Source organism: Lolium rigidum, chromosome 4, assembly GCF_022539505.1.
Source record: "Lolium rigidum isolate FL_2022 chromosome 4, APGP_CSIRO_Lrig_0.1, whole genome shotgun sequence".
Taxonomy (NCBI): domain Eukaryota; kingdom Viridiplantae; phylum Streptophyta; class Magnoliopsida; order Poales; family Poaceae; genus Lolium; species Lolium rigidum.
Window position 1 is genome coordinate 138,060,585 of NC_061511.1, and position 20,027 is coordinate 138,080,611.

Sequence of the window (20,027 nt, forward strand, 5' to 3'; positions counted from 1 at the left end):
CTATAGTTGTTACCAGAATTATTCCTATAAGCATTGTTGTTGAAATTATTATATTTAATGAAGTTCACATCAACATGTTCTTCTTGGGCAACCAATGAAGCTAAAGGAACATTATTAGGATCAACATTAGATCTACCATTCACAAGCATAGACATAATAGCATCAATCTTATCACTCAAGGAGGAGGTTTCTTCAACAGAATTTACCTTCTTACCTTGTGGAGCTCTTTCCGTGTGCCATTCAGAGTAATCTATCATCATATCATCAAGAAGCTTTGTTGCCGCCCCCAAAGTGATGGACATAAAGGTACCTCCAGCAGCTGAATCCAATAGGTTCCGCGAAGAAAAATTCAATCCTGCATAAAAGGTTTGGATGATCATCCAAGTAGTTAGTCCATGGGTAGGGCAATTCTTCACCAAAGATTTCATTCTCTCCCATGCTTGAGCAACATATTCATTATCAAATTGCTTAAAATTCATTATGCTACTTCTCAGAGATATAATTTTAGCGGGAGGATAATATCTACCAATAAAAGCATCCTTACATTTAGTCCATGAATCAATACTATTTCTAGGCAGAGATAGCAACCAATCTTTAGCTCTTCCTCTTAAAGAGAAAGTAAACAATTTCAATTTTATAATGTCACCATCTACATCCTTATACTTTTGCATTTCACATAGTTCAACAAAATTATTAAGATGGGCAGCAGCATCATCAGAACTAACACCAGAAAATTGCTCTCTCATAACAAGATTCAGTAAAGCAGATTTAATTTCAAAGAATTCTGATGTAGTAGCAGGTGGAGCAATAGGTGTGCATCATAAATCATTATTATTTGTGCTAGTGAAGTCACACAACTTAGTATTCTCAATAGTACCCATTTTAGCAATAGTAAATAAAATAAAGTAAATGCAAGTAACTAATTTTTTTGTGTTTTTTATATAGAGAGCAAGACAGTAAATAAAGTAAAACTAGCAACTAATTTTTTTGTGTTTTTGATATAGAGAGCAAACAAAGCAGTAACTAAAGTAAAGTAAAGCAAGACAAAAACAAAGTAAAGAGATTGGATGTGGGAGACTCCCCTTGCAGCGTGTCTTGATCTCCCCGGCAACGGCGCCAGAAATTTAATTGATGCGTGTAGTTGAGACGTCCATTGGGAACCCCAAGAGGAAGGTGTGATGCACACAGCAGCAAGTTTCCCTCAGTAAGAAACCAAGGTTTATCGAACCAGTAGGAGCCAAGAAGCACGTTGAAGGTTGATGGTGGCGGAGTGTAGTGCGGCGCAACACCAGGGATTCTGGCGCCAACGTGGAACCTGCACAACACAATCAAAGTACTTTGCCCCAACGTAACGGTGAGGTTGTCAATCTCACCGGCTTGCTCGTAAACAAAAGGATTAGATGTATTGTGTGGAAGATGATGATTGTTTGCGAAGAACAGATAAAGAACAATTGCGATAGATTGTATTTCAGATGTAAAGAATAGGACCGGGGTCCACAGTTCACTAGTGGTGTCTCTCCCATAAGATAAACAGATGTTGGGTGAACAAATTACGGTTGGGCAATTGACAAATAAAGAAGGCATAACAATGCACATACATATATCATGATGAGTACTATGAGATTTAATCAGGGCATTATGACAAAGTACATAGACCGCTATCCAGCATGCATCTATGCCTAAAAAGTCCACCTTCAGGTTATCATCCGAACCCCCTCCAGTAGTAAGTTGCAAACAACATACAATTGCATTAAGTATGGTGCGTAATGTAATCAACACAAATATCCTTAGACAAAGTATCGATGTTTTATCCCTAGTGGCAACAGCACATCCACAACCTTAGAACTTTCTGTCACTGTCCCAGATTTAATGGAGGCATGAACCCACTATCGAGCATAAATACTCCCTCTTGGAGTCACAAGTATAAACTTGGCCAGAGCCTCTACTAGCAACGGAGAGCATGCAAGAACATAAATAACATATATGATAGATTGATAATCAACTTGACATAGTATTCAATATTCATCGAATCCCAACAAACACAACATGTAGCATTACAAATAGATGATCTTGATCATGATAGGCAGCTCACAAGATCTAACATGATAGCACAATGAGGAGAAGACAACCATCTAGCTACTGCTATGGACCCATAGTCCAGGGGTGGACTACTCACACATCGATCCGGAGGCTATCATGGCGATGAAGAGACCTCCGGGAGATGATTCCCCTCTCCGGCAGGGTGCCGGAGGCGATCTCCTGAATCCCCCGAGATGGGATTGGCGGCGGCGGCGTCTCCGGAAGGTTTTCCGTATCGTGGCTCTCGGTACTGGGGGTTTCGCGACGAAGGCTTTAAGTAGGCGGAAGGGCAGGTCAGGAGGCGTCACGGGGGCCCCACACGCTAGGGCCGCGCGGGTCCCCTGTAAGCCGTGCCGCCCTAGTGTGGCGGTGCCCCGTGGCCCCACTTCGTTTCCTCTTCGGACTTCTGGAAGCTTCGTGGAAAAATAGGACCCTGGGCGTTGATTTCGTCCAATTCCGAGAATATTTCCTTACTAGGATTTCTGAAACCAAAAACAGCAGAAAACAGCAAGTGGCTCTTCGGCATCTCGTCAATAGGTTAGTGCCAGAAAATGCATAATAATGACATATAATGTGTACAAAACATGTGAGTATCATCATAAAAGTAGCATGGAACATAAGAAATTATAGATACGTTTGGGACGTATCAAGAACGCGTGCGCAGTGGCAGGCTCGCAGGCGTCGTGTGCAGGGCGCACGAGGTCGAGGCCGACGTCGGCGTCCTTGCGGGCGTCGCGTCGTGTCGCCGTCCTGGCGCGCATGCGGGCCTATGGCCATGTCTGGCGTGTGTGTGGGGGTGAGGAGGTACTGGTGGCGCAGGGGGAGGTGCTGGGTTGCAGTGTGCACGCGTGGGGTTGGTGGTGTCCTCGGGTTGGTGATCATGTGCAATGGCATGCTTGTTTTGGGTCAAGTCTTGCTTTCCTCCACCAAGGGTCGTGTCTAGCACGATCAGCAGGTAAAAGTGAAGCTATGTGACATGGTCATAGGGGGAGGAGAGGTCCAGGGGTAGTGGTGACATGATGGTGCTCACATGGCTGAGATGGGGTGGCATTGGAGTGTGCAGGGCTCTCCTTGGGTCAACTCTGGCTTAGTGATGATCAGTAGGCTAAGGTGAGTTCATTTGACATGGTGAGGGTGACCAGAGAAGGATGAGGGCAAGTGGTGGCATGGTGAGGTCTACATCAATGGCATGGACTAGGCATGGTCCTCTTTGCATCATTTTCTTGGTCTATGAGTGTTGCAAGCTTGGTTGAGGTGTGATGATGGTATTTGACATAGGGTGCAAGGTGGGAGAGGGCTAGAGGTGTGCACCATTGATTAAAGTGAAAAGCATATGTGGTACATGCAAATGAGTGGCATGCTTGAGGTGGTGATCATGGCCAAGGTGGTGTCACCTCATTGATGTGCCTTGAGGGTACATGGTGTACTATCAAGAAGGACAAGGGAGAGAGAGGGGAAAAGCAAAAAAGTGAGGGTAAAGTGGTTGTACCTCCATTTCACTTTATGTGTACCTCACATTTCCAAAGCAATGACCTCCCTTGTGTTTAATTTTGGACAGATGGCTGCATAGTTGTGTTCTAAATGATATTGGGCACCAATGTGTGGCATTGGTTTGAAATTTGGAGAGGTTTGGTGAAAATTCAAAAAAGTGGAGGGAATCTAGAATCTGTTTCAAAGTGGCATCTTGGCTTGACTATCTGGAGCAATGGTCAATGATCTGGTCAAAGTGGTCAACACGAAAAATGTTCATCTTGATGAGGTATTGGATGAGGTGCAAAGAGTTGGCAGGGTTTGGTTTGAGAATTCCTTGATACTAGGGCTCAAACTGGGTAACATTTTATTTTGGCAGATTTTGACCATTACCATATGCATTAGGGTTTTTCACTTTTATTTTGATTTGTTTGACTTTGCTTTGCTTCCAAAGGTGTTGTGTGAAGATGTAATGGTATATAGAGGTTCTCAAGCATTGCAAACCAAAAAGATATGTCGTAGGATTCATTTTGTAAATTGGCCAAATACCCATATTTAGCTCTATGGAAGATTTTTAATTTCTTTTTATTTCTTTTTGTTTCACTTTGGAATTGAGTTGGTGATTATAGGTAGGGTTTATTAATTTTTTTCAAACCATCTAGCAAAGTAAAACATGGCATAGACATTCATTTTTAAATATAGCCATAGGCTTATATGTGCTTCTCTTTTTATTTTATTTTATTTCTAAATTGTTTCTCTTTGTTTCCTACTTGCATGGTTAGGGCTTAGAAACAAATTGAAACACTTTAAACACACATTTATGTCACTAACAAGCATTTCATTCATTCACACACTAGAAAAGGGTTTTGAAATAGAAAAGTTTTTTTTAACCCTCAAAATTGATTAATTGGAAATTGTTTTTATTTTTTTCAAAAAGTTGGGGTGTTACACACGGGTCGCGGCCGGAGATCGGGGGAATGGGATCCCACCGCCGTGAATCCTCCGGTGGTGTCGCGCCGCCATGTCTCGCTCTTCTCCAAGGCAAAGGGAGACGGGGTGGAGCACCATGTCCTGTTCCATGGTGGAACCGGACCGCATACGGGATCCGCTCCGACCGAGCGTCCTGTTCATGGTGGGGCCTCCTCGATCTCCTACCAGGGCGGGCCATGGCGGCCAGAGTGGGAGCCCCACGCGGTGCGACGGGAGAAGTACAGATTCCCTCTTCATCCCCTGTTCCCCACTCACTTCACTTCTTCCACCGCTCATACCTTCGCCACCAAGCTCAATCCACCCAGATCCGCGGCGATTCGGAGGAGGTTTACGCTGGCGTCAGTGGTGGCGGATGGAAGAGAGGAGGCGCAGGGAGAGGAGATGTACTCGGAGGTGGAGCCCGAAGGAGGAACATGAGGTGGCGGCGCTCGAGGAAGCGCTAGGATTCATCGAGGTTGGCGTTGGTGACTGGGGAACGTTTGGGCTGCGTTCGCTGAGAGGACAGGCCCAACCGCTCCTCCAACTCCGGCAGAGGGCGAGCTTCGCATCGGCTCCATCATCATCAACACACCCTGGCGAGCTGGGGCCTCGGCTTGTGGTGGAGCCTCGCGCGGAGGCGCAGGAGGTGAAGCCTGGTCCGAGGAGATTCGTCAAGCTCTCCAAGCTTCTGGCGATGTCCAGCTCCTCGGAGGAGGAATGCAAGGAGATGATGGGCTGCGAGAATTCATCTGCGGAGGTGGGCAGGCCCTGCGGTCCGAGGAAGACGAAGACAGGGAGGCCGCGGAAGCCACGAACTGCTTTCGAGTTGGCTCAGGAAGCAGCTCACTGCAGCGCTCCAAGGATCTGGCAGCCAGTGCAGAGTGCTCAAGGGTTCAACAAATCAGAGATTCAGTCGATAAATGGATTGATTCAGTTCAGTTATCATACCAGGTTCTTGGAGGAGATCGTCCAACAGCTTCGTCAGTTACCACCAGAACACTGAATGATGAAATTCAGATACCGTTTCCTCTGCATGACCAAGTTCAGAGTGAAGCCATGGTGGAGACTGTACAAGCTTCTAGAAGGCCGGAGCATAGGAGTTCCAAAACATCAAGATTAGCGCTCTGGAGGGGTCCAGATCTCAGTGAGACCATGGAGTTTCCTCAACCTGGTGCTTATGGGTATCCTCAGCATCCTTTTGGGTTTGCTCCAGGCCCTATGCCTCCTCCTTGGGCTTTCAATGGTTCATACCAGCAGTTCCCTCCCAATACTGACTTTGGTATGCAATCTAATCAGTGGCTTGCCTCTCAACAACCTGGTTTCCAACAGCAGCCTCAGCAACCTCCAGTTCAGCAGCAGCAGCAACAGCAGCAGCGGCAGCAGCCTGCACCTGGTGGAGATATGATAGGCAAGACAAAGAGTTCAGCTAGAGGGAAGAAGAAGCTTGGGTCTGTCCAGCAGAATTCTCCTTCTGCTGTTTCTTCCAATGCAATCCAGATGAGTTACACTAACACCATTTGTATGTGTTGTGGAGAGCCAGGCCACCACCAAGCTGCTTGTGGTAGGACCCCTATGTGTTTCATCTGTAAAGCAACTTCTCACCTGGTAGATGAATGCCCTGTCAGGAAAAGGCCACACCAGCTAGCTAAGTATGTGGGAAGTGGTGCTCCAGGCTTGGGTTTTTATCACATTGAGATGCCTGAGACAGTGATCAATCCAGTTGGGTCCACCAAGAACTGTGGCATTGTGGTAACTGAAGGAGGAGAGGTTACTAAGGAAGAGCTGTATGCTGAGTTTGCTCAAATATATAAAACCAACTGGCCATGGCAAATCAGAGAGCTTGGGCAGTCAGATGTGTACCTGGTGAAGTTCCCACCCCACCTTAAGGTAGAAGAGGTTATTGGCTATCCCAGTTTTTGCCTCAAGAAGAAAGGCATCTGGGTCAAGGTGGAAGCTAGGAATGATGACCCAGAACCTATGGAAGTGCTCAAAGAAACCTGGATCAAAGTGACTGGGCTGCAAACAAAGTGGTGTGAGTGGACTAGTCTTGACCAAGCTGTTTCTGTCTGTGGCTTGTTGCTAGAAGTAGATTGGCTCAGTGTGTTTAGAAACAATGCTCAAGAAGTCAGGGTGAAGGTTCACTGCAGGGATCCCTCTAAACTACCTCCTGGGAGGCTGTTTGGGTATCATGGGAACCTATTTCATCTAGGATTTACTTTGGAAAGTGTTATCCCTACCAATGAAGATAATGATGACCTGCTTGGAGAAGAACTTGAAGATCAGAGCAAGAGAGATGCTGAAGGGAGTAATCAGGGTGGACAAGATAATGGAGGTGGCTCTGGTGCTACTGCAAGACCTCAATCTTTCTCCCTTGGGAATATCAATCAAGCCTCTGCCAATGATCAATACTCCTAGAAAGACCAAGAGATGGAAGCTCCTCTTGGAGAGAACTGTGCTCCTCCAGAGACAAGTGCTTCTGGTGTCTACCGGATACTCCTCCAGAGAGGCCTAGTTGATCAAGAGGGTGCCTTTGTGTGGGACAAAACTCCAGTTTCTAATACTGCAAGTGAAGAGGTGAAGAAATTTTGGTACAGTGAGAAAATTCTTAAGGGTAACTTGACCAACCAGTTTGAAGAGGCTGCTCCAGGGGATGGTGCTCAGGAAGTGGAGCTGCCTGATGATATCATGCCAGATGTGGAGATTCCCTGTATATCTGCTGATCAAGTGACTGAAGAGCAGCCAGCAAAGAGAAGATCCAAGTGGGGACCTGTGCAACCTGTTAGGCATAGCAACAGAATTGACAGATCCAAGAACATCATGGAGAAGGCGCAGGAGATGAAGAAAATCAACAACTTGGAGATTCCCAGGATGAAAGGTATAATGTCTAACAACCCCTTTAATGTTTTACAAGTTGATGAATTAGACAATGCTGCCAAAATAGTTGGTATCAATTTAGATGTAGAATCCGATAGTATGCATTACGCCTCGCTCCTCCCCTAGAGCTGCTTCCTTGTTCGATAAGGACCGAGCAAGAGGAGCTTGTCGAAGAGTGGATAGATGTTATTAGGAAATCTCGGGGCAAGCACCCCAAGAAGTTTTATCCATGATATGTGCCTTTTGGAATAGTAGGGGTATCTCTGCCCCTGGTAGGAAGCTTTTCATTAATGATAACTTAGTGCCTTTGAATTTAGATTACATTGGCTTTCAAGAAACTAAAAAAGGAGAATTCACTAACTCCTTTCTGAAAAATCTTCTAGGAAATAGGAACTTTGTTTGGAATTTTCTACCAGCAGTAGGCACAGCTGGGGGTATCCTAGTAGGCATTAATGCTGATCTCTTAGAGGTTTTAGCCTGGGAGATCAAAACTTTCTCTGTGAGTGCTGTAGTTAAAAATAGGAGGAATGACTTTATCTGTAGAATTACTACTGTTTATGGCTCTGCCTATGAGGAAAGGAAACAGGAGTTCATTTCTGAACTTCATGAACTTTTTCTTAATTGGGAAGGCCCTGTTCTGATAGGTGGTGATTTTAATCTGGTTAGATTTATTGAGGATAAAAATAATGGTAATATAGATTTCAAATGGGCTGATAAGTTTAATGCCTGGATAGAGTTGTGGGCCCTTATGGAAATAGGGGTCTCTGGTAGGAATTATACTTGGGGGAATAATCAAGAGAATCCTGTTATGTGTAAGCTAGACAGGATTTTCTGCTGTACTTCTTTTGATAGTTGCTTTCCTTTGGCTAGTGCTAGAGTGTTGTCTAGATCAGGTAGTGACCATACCCCTCTTGTTTGGGATTCTGGTGAGTCTAGAATTCCAAAGAAAGGGGGTTTTAAACTTGAAAAGTGGTGGTTGGCAATCCATGAATTTACTGATTTGGTGAACATGGCTTGGCACTTAGAGGTTGATAGTAATAATGTAGTTGATGTCTGGAAACAAAAGCTTAGGTTATTTAGGAGATTAGCTAAAGGGTGGAGTAGCAATTATGAGGCTGCAGTTAGGAAGCAGAAGAAAGAGTTAATGAGAGAATATGATGTTCTTGATATTAAATCTGAAACATGTGTCCTTTCTCAGACCGAGAGGGAGAGATGGGATTACATTCTTAGAGAGTTGAACTCCTTTTGGATCCTTGAGGAGACTAAAGCTAGGCAGAGATCTAGAGATAGGAATATCATAGAGGGAGATAGGAATACATCATATTTTCATGATGTGGCCAATCAGAGAAGGAGGAAAAAGTGTATTCATGTCTTAGATGGTCCTGATGGCCCTGTGACTGAGAGTAAGGATATGCTCAAAATAGCCACTGATTTCTATAAAGATCTGTTTAAAAAAGAAATTAGACCTGCTATTAGACTCCAAGATACTTTCTTCTCAGAGAATGAAAAGGTATCCTTGGAAGAGAATATTATGTTAGGGAGTGCCTTTACTGAGGAAGAGGTCAAAACTGCAGTTTTTGGGTCTTATGCGGATGGTGCACCTGGACCTGATGGCATTCCCTTTATGTTTTATCAAAAGTTTTGGGAGGTGATTAAAAATGACCTGATTAATATGTTTAATGCTTGGTTTGTTGATGATTTATACTTATATAGATTGAATTTTGCCATGATTACTCTTATCCCTAAGGAAAATGAGGCTAGATCCATGAAAAAGTTTAGACCTATTAGCCTTGTGAACTGCTCCTTTAAGATTTTTACCGAAGTCTTGACTAATAGGTTGGCTAAAATCATTGACAGGCTTATTTCTTACCATCAATCGGCCTTCATTAGAGGAAGGTTTATTTTAGAAAGTGTTGTTACTGCACATGAAGTAATCCATAAAGTGCATAAGAATAAAGATAAAGGTTTAGTTTTCAAACTTGACTATGAAAAGGCCTATGACAAGGTTAATCTGGATTTCCTTTATGAGGTTTTAGAAATCAGAGGCTTCAATCCTACTTTTATTCGATTTATTAGACAGATTACTCAAGGGGGGTCTGTTGGAGTAAAGGTGAATGATATTGAGGGAGATTTTTTCTTGACTGGCAAGGGTTTAAGACAGGGGGACCCCATTGCCCCTCTCTTATTCAATTGTATTGTAGATGTCTTCTCTAGGATGTTAGTTAAAGGGACAGAAGGTGGTTTGATTAGTGGGCTCTGTCCCAATTTCCTACCTGGAGGGATTGTTAGTCTCCAATATGCTGATGATACTCTTCTGTTCCTTAAAAATGATCCTAGAGTTGCTTTAAACTTAAGATGGATTCTTACTTGCTTTGAGCAAATTTCTGGTATGAGGGTTAATTTTCACAAAAGTGAACTTATTCCCATTAATATGGATACTGATGAAACTCAACCTTTCTTGGAGATTTTTCAATGTGTCATGGGAGGTTTTCCTGTTAAATATCTAGGTATCCCTCTGCATTATGATAGGCTGAGAAGAGAGGATCTGCAACCTCTCATTGAGAACATTCTCAAAAGAATTACTGGCTGGAGGGGGAAACTTTTATCCTCTGCCGCCAAGGGAATTCTCATCCAATCTTGCTTAGCTAGTATTCCCATCTATCTTCTTTCCTTCTTTAAATTTCCAAAGTGGGCTCTTCATCTGATTGACACACAGATGGCCAACTTTATGTGGAATGATAAAGAAGGCAATCATAAAATTCATTTAGCCAAATTGGCCTTCCATTTGCATGAAAAAAGATTTTGGAGGGCTAGGTATTCCAAATCTCCAAGACCTAAACATTTGTTTGATAGGTTCTTGGATTAAGAGATACATTCAAAGTGAAGGGGCTCTATGGAGAAGGGTTCTAGATGCTAAATATAACACTAAAAGCCCAAACATTCTATCCTCCATGACATTCAGCCTTCCACCTTCTCGAAGGGTGTTATGTGGGCAGCTAAGGCAGTGAAGTTTGGATATAAATGGCATGTAGGGAATGGTAAATCCATAAAGTTCTGGGAAGATATTTGGTTTGGCAATTCCCCTTTGACCACTCAATTCTGGGATCTTTATTTTGTTTCTAACCAACAGAACAAAACTATCTTTGATATTTGGGATGGCCAGGAGATTAGAGGTACCTTTAGAAGGACTTTCACTGAAGATATGATGGTTCAATGGTATGAGCTGTTAGAGATTGCTAAAACTATTTCTTTTTCTCAGGATGAGGATCAACTGATCTGGCAGTATACCTCATCTGGGGTTTATTCCTCTAGTTCTTTGTATGCTATCATTAATTTTAGGGGTGTTACTCCAGTTTATTTACCTGCTGTTTGGAAACTGAAAATCCCTCCTAGGATCCAAGTCTTCCTGTGGCTTTTTTCTCAAAATAAGATCATGACTAGAGATAATCTGAGGGCTAGAGGTATTCCCAAACCCATGAATTGTGAGATGTGTTCTGAATTTGAGTCAGTTCATCATCTTATGTTTGAATGTGTGGTAGCTAAATCCATTTGGAACCTGTTTGAAGAAATTTTTGAAGTGCATGTTACTAATTTTGAATCAGTTGCTTCAAAATGGCTTTGTAACAAAAAATTCATGCATTTTAATGTAGCTTCTTCTGTTGTTCTGTGGGGTTTATGGCTTAATAGAAATAGCCTTGTGTTTAACAAAACTATTTGGATCAATGTGAAACAGGTGTAGCGAAGGGTTCTCTTCCTCCTTCGGGATTGGTTGAAACCTTTCAAAGAACTAGAATCTGGAAGAAACGGGACCTGCTGCTAGTCAATTTAAGAGCTCCTCTCTGCCTCCCAGTGGGGTAAGATGTCCCTCCTTCGATTAGATTTCTTCCTGGAACTCAAGCTATGAAGGCAGGGCGATGCTGGCCTACCTCCTGGATAATCCTGGCGAATCCCACAAGATTCACGTGGTCACCTGATCACCTTTGTGGGTGGAGAAGGTGGTGAAGACCCAAGGAATGCCAGGGGAAAAGGTCTCTGGCGAGCGACGAGTGGGAGTTGTGCTAGTGTGTGGTCTTACCTTACCTGTTGGTTTGTAATGGATTTAGGTGGCGTCTGCCTAGTGTGTGATCACTTCTTAAAATTGCTCCAGGTTTTGCTGGTATTTCGGAGTTGGTTGGGATGGCAGCCAATCTCCCCAGCAAACCTGTTCCTTTTCGTTTGGTTTTTGGTTTTTACTCCTGTAAGAACTTGGCTTCTTTTCAATGAAAATGGAGCTGGGGGTGATCCTGTTGATCTAAAAAAAAGGCGTGTACTATACTATATACAGAAATTACTACTTGACGTCAAGCGAGAGACTTCGGTCTCATTCATGAACGTGCACTAGGAAATGCAGATTGCAGATGTTGAAAATCACAGGTCACATAAATATTTTTCCTCGGACTATTTTCTGCTTCTTAAAGCACCTCATATAAAAAGTATTTCTTCCGTCGAAGCAGTCGAGGATGGCGACCACAACCTCAAGCTCCCGGATCTCTGGCCCCACCATGTCGTCGTACAGAGAAACCCGGTGTCTGAGGCCAAACCTCTTGAGATCAGAGAGAGGAGGCCTCGATCCTCCGCTAGTAGGAGCCTTGACATGTAAGCAATTTGAGGATTCTAGCCAAACCAATATCTACATTTAAAATGACATGTAAGCAATTTGAGGATTCTAAAAATTCGGAGCAACTTTTCAATTCAAATGGTGGACTAGTAGTTGCAGGTGCACGAGTTCATAACAGGGTGGCTGCCTGTAAAGGTATAAACCCAAAAGTCTAGGCTACGTGTTAGCTTAGTTATCTATGCGACCACGGCAAAGCAAACAGTCAAATTTCACATTCTTCTGTATACCACTTTTCTCAATAAACAAACAAAAAGCTTTAATTTTCACTGAAATATCTGAGCATTTCCCGACATGCGACAGTTCCCTTTTGCAATTAACAGATGACAGAAATACGACACTGATGAGTGAATCTTACGGGGAATAATAATACATGGGGATTATGATGATGATGCAGAAGGTGGTGTAAATTAATTAATATAAGGGAAACAAAAATGCCTTGCTTGCCTCCCATAATTCTTCCTTCCTTTGCTTCCTCTCCTCTCCTTCCATCTTCCTCTTGTTAGGAAAGAGACATTGACAGAGACACGCGCACAGAGAGCATAATTAACTTGCTTCCATCTCCATCTTCGTGCCCTTTCCTTCTCTACCCAGCCTATAAATTGCTACCTTGAGGATCATTGCTCAACACCACCATCAAGCTACACCATCCAGGCATCCACTCGCAACTCAGCCATGGCCTCCTCCATGCCCGGCGGCGTCCTAAGGAGGTCCGACAGCGTTGCCGACATGATGCCGGAGGCGCTGCGACAGAGCCGCTACCAGATGAAGAGGTGCTTCCAAAGGTACCACAAATAATCATTCCCACCCTCCTACCCCTTCCTCTTCATTTCTTTCTCTGAAGTCTACATAAGCACTCATGGTGATCGATCAAATGCTTCTCGGCGATCTGTCTGCAGGTACGTCTCCAAGGGCAGGAGGCTGATGAAGAACCGGCAGCTGGTGGAGGAGCTCGAGAGGTCGGCGGACAATGACAAGCTCGAGAAGGCCAAGCTCGCTGAGGGCTTCCTCGGCTACGTGATCTGCTCCACGCAGGATGCTGTTGTGCTCCCGCCTTTCGTTGCCTTCGCCGTCAGGACAAATCCCGGTGTCTGGGAGTACATCAAGGTGCACTCCGGAGACCTTTCGGTGGAGCAGGTCACCCCAGCGGATTACCTCAAGTGCAAGGAGACCCTCTTTGATGACAAATGGTACTGCATTACACACACAAACCTGCCACTGCACGTAGCCTGAACAAAATTTAACCCAGACCCACCTGCTGTTTTCTCCAGGGCACGTGATGACAACTCGCTCGAAGTCGATTTCGGCGCGCTGGACCTCTCGACACCGCATCTCACGCTGCCATCGTCCATCGGGAACGGGACGCAGTTTGTCTCCCGGTTCATGTCTTCGAAACTGAGCGGCAAGACGGAGAACATGAAGCCGTTGCTGGACTACCTACTCGCGCTGAACTACCGTGGTGAGGTAAGCATATCAAACTGACCATCCATTCGCTAAGCTTGATGGTAGATTTGCTAGCTAAAATGAGCTTCATCTTTCCTCCCTGTCATGCAGAAACTGATGATCAGTGAAACCCTAGATACCGCTGACAAGCTTCAGACAGCGTTGCTTCTCGCAGAGGTCTTCCTCGCCGGCCTGCCGAGGAACACACCGTACCAGAAGTTTGAAACAAAGTAAATAATAGACCATCTTGTAAGCAGAGATAGACAAAGATCGAAACCAACAAAGCATTTATATACCTGATCGATATGTTCGCTGGCCATTGCAGGTTTCAGGAGTGGGGATTGGAGAAAGGATGGGGTGACACCGCCAAAACGTGCAGAGAGACACTCAACTGCATATCTGAAGTGCTCCAGGCACCAGATCCTGTCAACATGGAGAAGTTCTTCAGCAGGGTGCCGTCGGTTTTCAACATTGTGATCTTCTCCATCCATGGTTACTTTGGTCAGGAGAAGGTCCTTGGGTTGCCGGATACTGGCGGTCAGGTACAGCGATCATTAGCTTACACTGGCAGATACAGAATCCCGAATCCACAATTATTCATGCTTGAGAAAGAAGCCAACGGGTCGTAATTTTCTCGACAGGTAGTTTACATCCTGGACCAAGTTAGAGCTCTAGAAGAGGAATTGTTGCAAAGAATCAAGCAGCAGGGCCTGAATATTACTCCGAAGATTCTCGTGGTAAACTTCGACCGTCTTCATTAAACTAGCATGGCCTACTAAACTGACGATCCTGGAATGGAGCATCTGACGATCATGTTGCAGTTAACAAGACTTATACCAGAAGCAAAGGGCACCAAGTGCAACGTCGAGCTTGAACCGGTAGAACACACAAAGCACTCAAGCATCCTCCGCGTACCATTCAAGACTGATGATGGGAAAGATCTTCGCCAATGGGTTTCCCGGTTTGACATTTATCCTTACCTGGAGAGATATGCCCAGGTATGTCAGCTAGGAATTTTCTTGGTATTGATAACACATCATGAACTGGATGCAACACCGAGAACAAACTCTTACCACGGTGATTTCAGGATTCTTCGGTCAAGATTCTTGACATACTGGAGGGAAAACCAGACTTGGTTATCGGCAATTATACTGACGGCAATTTAGTAGCATCCCTCTTGTCAAGCAAACTAGGAGTCACCCAGGTGAAAATGAACCATCAAAACAGAGCACTGTAAGATGTTATTCTGCTCCCAACCAAACTTGACACTACAACAAATCATCTTATCAATCAACAGGGAACAATTGCGCATGCTCTTGAGAAGACAAAGTACGAGGATTCAGATGTCAAGTGGAGAGAAATGGACCAGAAATATCATTTCTCCTGCCAATTCACTGCTGACATGATCGCCATGAACACTAGCGACTTCATCATTGCTAGCACCTACCAAGAAATAGCTGGAAGGTCAGTCAGTCTGTAAACTAAAATCATCTTGCCCAACGTGTCACATCGCATACTGCTGATCCAACAATTCACTGATAAAATTCAGCAAAGAGAAGCCTGGCCAGTACGAGAGTCACTACGCGTTCACGATGCCAGGACTATGTCGCTACGCCACAGGCATCAACGTCTTTGATCCCAAGTTCAACATTGCTGCCCCTGGTGCCGATCAATCTGTTTACTTCCCCTTCACAGAAAAGGAGAAGCGGCTGACAGATTTGCACCCCCAAATAGAGGAGCTACTCTACAGCAAGGAGGACAATGATGAGCACATGTAAGTATATATTCCTTGCAAAAGATTTTAATTCTTAATTGATGGTATTAATTGCTAAAAACTGTGAACTCTGATATGATCAAATCAGAGGGTACCTAGAGGACAGGAGCAAGCCAACCATCTTCTCGATGGCAAGGCTCGATAAGGTGAAGAACATCACCGGGCTGGTCGAATGGTATGGTCAGAACAAGAAACTCAGGGATCTTGTCAACCTGGTCATTGTTGGGGGGCTCCTGGAACCTTCACAGTCAAAGGACAGGGAAGAGATCGAGGAGATAAACAAGATGCACAGCTTGATAAGCAAGTACCAGCTCAAGGGACAGATCCGTTGGATAAAAGCACAGACTGAACGTGTGCGCAACGGGGAGCTCTACCGTTGCATTGCAGATACCAGGGGGGCCTTCGTTCAGGTACACTGGCAGCTTAAGAGTTATATACGCTTGTGTTCCTGATACATCAAGTATGAAATTCAATCACTGGCTATGTGACTGAACTGTGCGTCTTTCAGCCTGCACTGTACGAGGCATTTGGACTAACCGTCATCGAGGCAATGAACTGTGGGCTACCAACCTTCGCAACAAATCAAGGAGGACCTGCAGAAATCATTGTCGACGAGGTATCAGGCTTCCATATCAATCCACTCAACGGACAGGAGGCGAGTGACAAGATTGCAGGCTTCTTTCAGAAATGCAAGGAGGATCCCATCTACTGGAACAAAATGTCCACTGCTGGACTCCAGCGCATCTATGAGTGGTACAATTACACACGGCTCTCTCTAGAACCTATATTCATACAATCAAATGCACTTATGGACACAATATGTTTTTTGTTCACAGATTAATTGAACTATGCCTTCTCTATGATTGTAGTTACACATGGCAGATTTATGCAACTAAAGTTCTGAACATGGGATCAATGTACGGCTTCTGGAGGACTCTCAACAAGGAGGAGAGACAGGCCAAACAGCGGTACCTACAGATGTTCTACAACCTTCAGTTCAGGCAGCTGGTGAGTTGAGAACCAGTGCAAGACCAACAAAACAGAATCCAAACCAGTTTTCACCAATTTCATTTGTTATTACTACTGTTTTTCAGGTAAAGACTGTCATGAAACTGGGCGAACAACCCACACAACCAGTGGAAAGCATGGCAGCTGCTAGTATTGTGCCAAGGCCAAAAGAAAGGCATGGCCCATTCTTACGAAAATTACTGAAGAGAGGGCGTGGAAGCAACTGAACTGACCCGATTTATGTTCCGACACTGCAGAAGGCCGCAGACAAGGATTCAAAGGTGAGGGTTCTCAGCAAGCATCACAGCATCAGGCTGAAAAACAGCAAAGAGAAGGATCAAGTCACACTAGCATTTATTGATTAATCCATGGATACTGTATTTGTGCAGGATTGCAAGCAACTTACTCGGACCGGTACTCCCAACCTCCAACTTCTGTAAGGATGCAGCTTGAAGGTGAAGACCAAACATCATCAACCAGAACTGTGCTTATTGGAGTTCTAATTGAACTGGAATTGTCCATGATGGTTGTGAGAGTGATACAAGAGTAAAGAATCTTCTGTGAGAATCTTCCGTGTAAAAAGAAATGTGAGACCAAACAGCAGTTTGACTCGTTATGCATCTTATAACAGCAAGGAAAAGACTAATAAGATACTAGCATAAAGCAAGTGAAAACAACAGCTGCAGAGCAGAACTAGCAAAAAGTGTCAGAAATAACTGCAAAAAATTATTTGCAAACTTACACTTTACACCTCTTCAATGCACATTTGTCATCGATGTTGGCAGGATAGGGGCAAGTAATTAATAAAGCAACAAAGAGAAGAAAGTCACGCAAGCCATCATTTGAATGCTCATGTTTCAAGATTCAACGTAGATGGTACTTAAACAAACATAGACCAGCATAGTACACCACACGTGATAGCTACTGGCAGATTATTAATGTTATGTTCACATAATTACAATGACAAGACGCAACACGCCCAACGCCAACATAAGAAGCATTTGAGCTCGCCCATCGCAGGCCTAGCGTCAGCAGTACAAGAGGATGTTCTTCACACTATCATTCCGAGCTGGAAGAGGCCTAACAGGTGCTCCACCATCCAAGTACTAGGCAATAATTAATCGACGAATTATCAGCGATGTGTAGGAATATACTCAAAATTGGAGATTGATGTGATTTTGATTCTGTTACATGGAAACTATGTTTACAGAAATGCTGGGCAGGAGATCCTACAATACTGTGTGCTGCAAGTAGCACAGCAACCTACAACTATCTTTGTGGCTATCCAAAACAATGCAATTTTGCAAAGAATAATGAAGCTACAGTGTCTTCAACCAAGCAATGTATTAGGGGCTATCCTGTAAGAAAAACCCAGGCTACAGTTCCAGCTTCTGGCTGCCCAACTGGCTGAGCATGATCGCCATGTCCATTCCCTGAGTCATCGTCGCCATAGCCAGTTCATATGGGCATTTGATGGAGAACCCAGTCTTGCCTGCCTTCTTCACTTTCCTCATGCAGTTTTTGAACTTCTCATGGCATTTGATACTCATCAGACCTGATGAATTTACGCAAAAAAAGGAACCATGAGATGGATTCAGAGCACCAAGTCTTAACAACTTAACCTGTGTGTTACTCTCCTTTGCAGCGAAAACATCATCTTTATTATGTTTCAATAAAATTGATGAAGATACATGAAGAAATAAAACCATAAGAATGTGGGAATGGCACTGACTGATCTTTAGGAGGTCATAAATCGTTTGTTCAAACGTATAACAGTGACATGAAAGGAGTGACCAACAATATGACTTGTCCCGAGGCATTCTGGTCCATACTACTGAACATGGATTTATCTAGTAACTAGTAAATTAACCTCATACAATTTACTACTGGGCAACAATCAGATCAACAAATCAACCAAAAACCTCGGCTCTTATGATATATTTGTAGTGTCTACAAAAATGAGAAAATTGTTGTGTATGGATCATTCGTGGTTGGTTGCATTCCCAGCTTGGAATCACCGATCCAGACTGAACTTAGTAATACTACCTTTCTTTTCAACGCAGTAGTCGTGGTCGCGGCAGCAGGCGTCGAGGTCGTCGCAGGGCTCCTCCCCCTCGCACCCGCTCCATCCCACGCCGCAGAACTTCCCGTACCGGATCCCCACCGCTGCATCAACATACCTGGATCGTCAGATCAGAGATTGCAAGATCAATTGCATACGAAGATCGAGGGGACGCACAGTCGCAGTTGAGGCTCGCGCACGAGCGGCTGCACGGCGGCGGAGGCGGAGCAGACGCGGCGGCCGAGCCGAGCAGGAGGAGGACGAGGACGACGGCGGCGACAGGCGTCGTCAGCATCGCCATCGTGATTGGTGGTGGAGATTGTCGTAGTGGCATTTGCCTGTGCTGGGCCTCGGTACGTATGTTACGGCCTTTCCAAGCCCGCCCCGTTCCCGTGCGCACTCGCAAAGGCCAATCTTTTTCCCAAACCCAGAAACCCCAACTCAACTAGCCCCAATGGCGACGGCGGCGGCGACATCTCCGGCTACCGCGCCCTCCTCCTTCCCCTCCACCGCCCGAAAGTCCACCCTCACGACCCTCCGCGTCTCTAGGAAGCTCAAACTCGCCCCCGCTGCGCTCTCGTCCGACCCGTCCCCGGCCTTCCGGTCCGTCACGGCGTTCGCGCCGGCCACGGTGGCCAACCTCGGCCCGGGCTTCGACTTCCTCGGCTGCGCTGTCGCCGACGCGTCCCTCTCCCTCGGTGACACTATCACTGCCACCCTCGACCCAGCTCTGCCGCCCGGCACCGTCGCCATTTCCGCCGTCACCTCCCCAGCCCGCCCGGACCTCGCCGCCCGCCTCTCTCGCGACCCGCTCCGCAACTGCGCGGGCATTGCCGCCGTTGCCACGCTCCGTGCCCTCGGCGTTCGCTCCCACGCCGTCTCCCTCGAGCTCGCCAAGGGCCTGCCCCTCGGCTCCGGCCTCGGCTCCTCCGCCGCGTCCGCCGCCGCCGCCGTCAAGGCCGTCGACGCGCTCTTCGGGTCCCTGCTCTCCCCCCACGAACTCGTCCTCGCCGGGCTCGAGTCCGAGAAGGCCGTCAGCGGCTTCCACGCCGACAACATCGCCCCGGCCATCCTCGGCGGCTTCGTGCTCGTCCAAAGCTACGACCCGTTCAAGCTCGTCCAGCTTCCCTGCCCGCCGTCCCTCCGACTCTGCTTCGTCCTCGTCACGCCGGACTTCGAGGCGCCCACTTCCAAGATGCGCGCCGCGCTGCCCAAGCACGTCGACATCGGCCAGCACGTCCGCAACGCCAGCCAGGCCGCCGCGCTCGTCGCCGCCGTGCTGCTGGGCGACACTGCCGGCATTGGCTCCGCCATGTCGTCAGACGGCATTGTTGAGCCCACCAGGGCGCCACTCATACCCGGCATGGCCGCGGTCAAGGCCGCTGCTCTGGAGGCCGGGGCGTTGGGATGCACCATCAGCGGAGCCGGCCCGACCGCTGTGGCTGTCATCCAGGGGGACGAGAAGGGGGAGCAGATTGCGAGGAGGATGATTGACGCCTTCTGGTTGGCAGGAAAGCTCAAAGCAACAGCCACCGTCGCCCAGCTAGATAGAGCCGGTGCGAGGGTTATCGCCACTTCTAGATTGGAGTAGAAAGGTAACCTCTCAGTCTCTGAAATGTGTATCACTCACATTGATTCAGCCTAGTACTAGGCCTTACCTTGCTTGTATACTGGAGGTAGTAGCAAACTGCTGG

The 20,027-nt window shown here is 46.0% G+C and overlaps 2 protein-coding genes and 1 long non-coding RNA gene across 3 annotated transcripts; 1 reads left to right on the forward strand and 2 right to left on the reverse strand.

Annotated features, from left to right (window-relative positions):
• Positions 1–12,407: 12,407 nt before the first annotated feature.
• Positions 12,408–16,260, reverse strand: LOC124705770. Its single transcript, XR_007004155.1, has 3 exons — positions 14,563–16,260; positions 13,786–14,469; positions 12,408–13,681 (listed from the first exon to the last, which is right to left on the reverse strand). It is a non-coding gene; the product is annotated as an uncharacterized LOC124705770 (long non-coding RNA).
• A 1,152-nt stretch (positions 16,261–17,412) lies between these two features.
• Positions 17,413–18,713, reverse strand: LOC124705769 (probable phospholipase A2 homolog 1). Its single transcript, XM_047237466.1, has 3 exons — positions 18,511–18,713; positions 18,318–18,437; positions 17,413–17,826 (listed from the first exon to the last, which is right to left on the reverse strand). The coding sequence occupies exons 1-3, from the start codon at positions 18,665–18,667 to the stop codon at positions 17,648–17,650; spliced, it is 456 nt and encodes a 151-aa protein (XP_047093422.1). The 5' UTR covers positions 18,668–18,713; the 3' UTR covers positions 17,413–17,647.
• Positions 18,714–18,787: 74 nt separating this feature from the next.
• On the forward strand, positions 18,788–19,961 carry LOC124705745 (homoserine kinase-like). Its single transcript, XM_047237450.1, has one exon. The coding sequence runs from the start codon at positions 18,788–18,790 to the stop codon at positions 19,922–19,924; it is 1,137 nt and encodes a 378-aa protein (XP_047093406.1). The 3' UTR covers positions 19,925–19,961.
• The last annotated feature ends 66 nt before the right edge of the window (positions 19,962–20,027 follow it).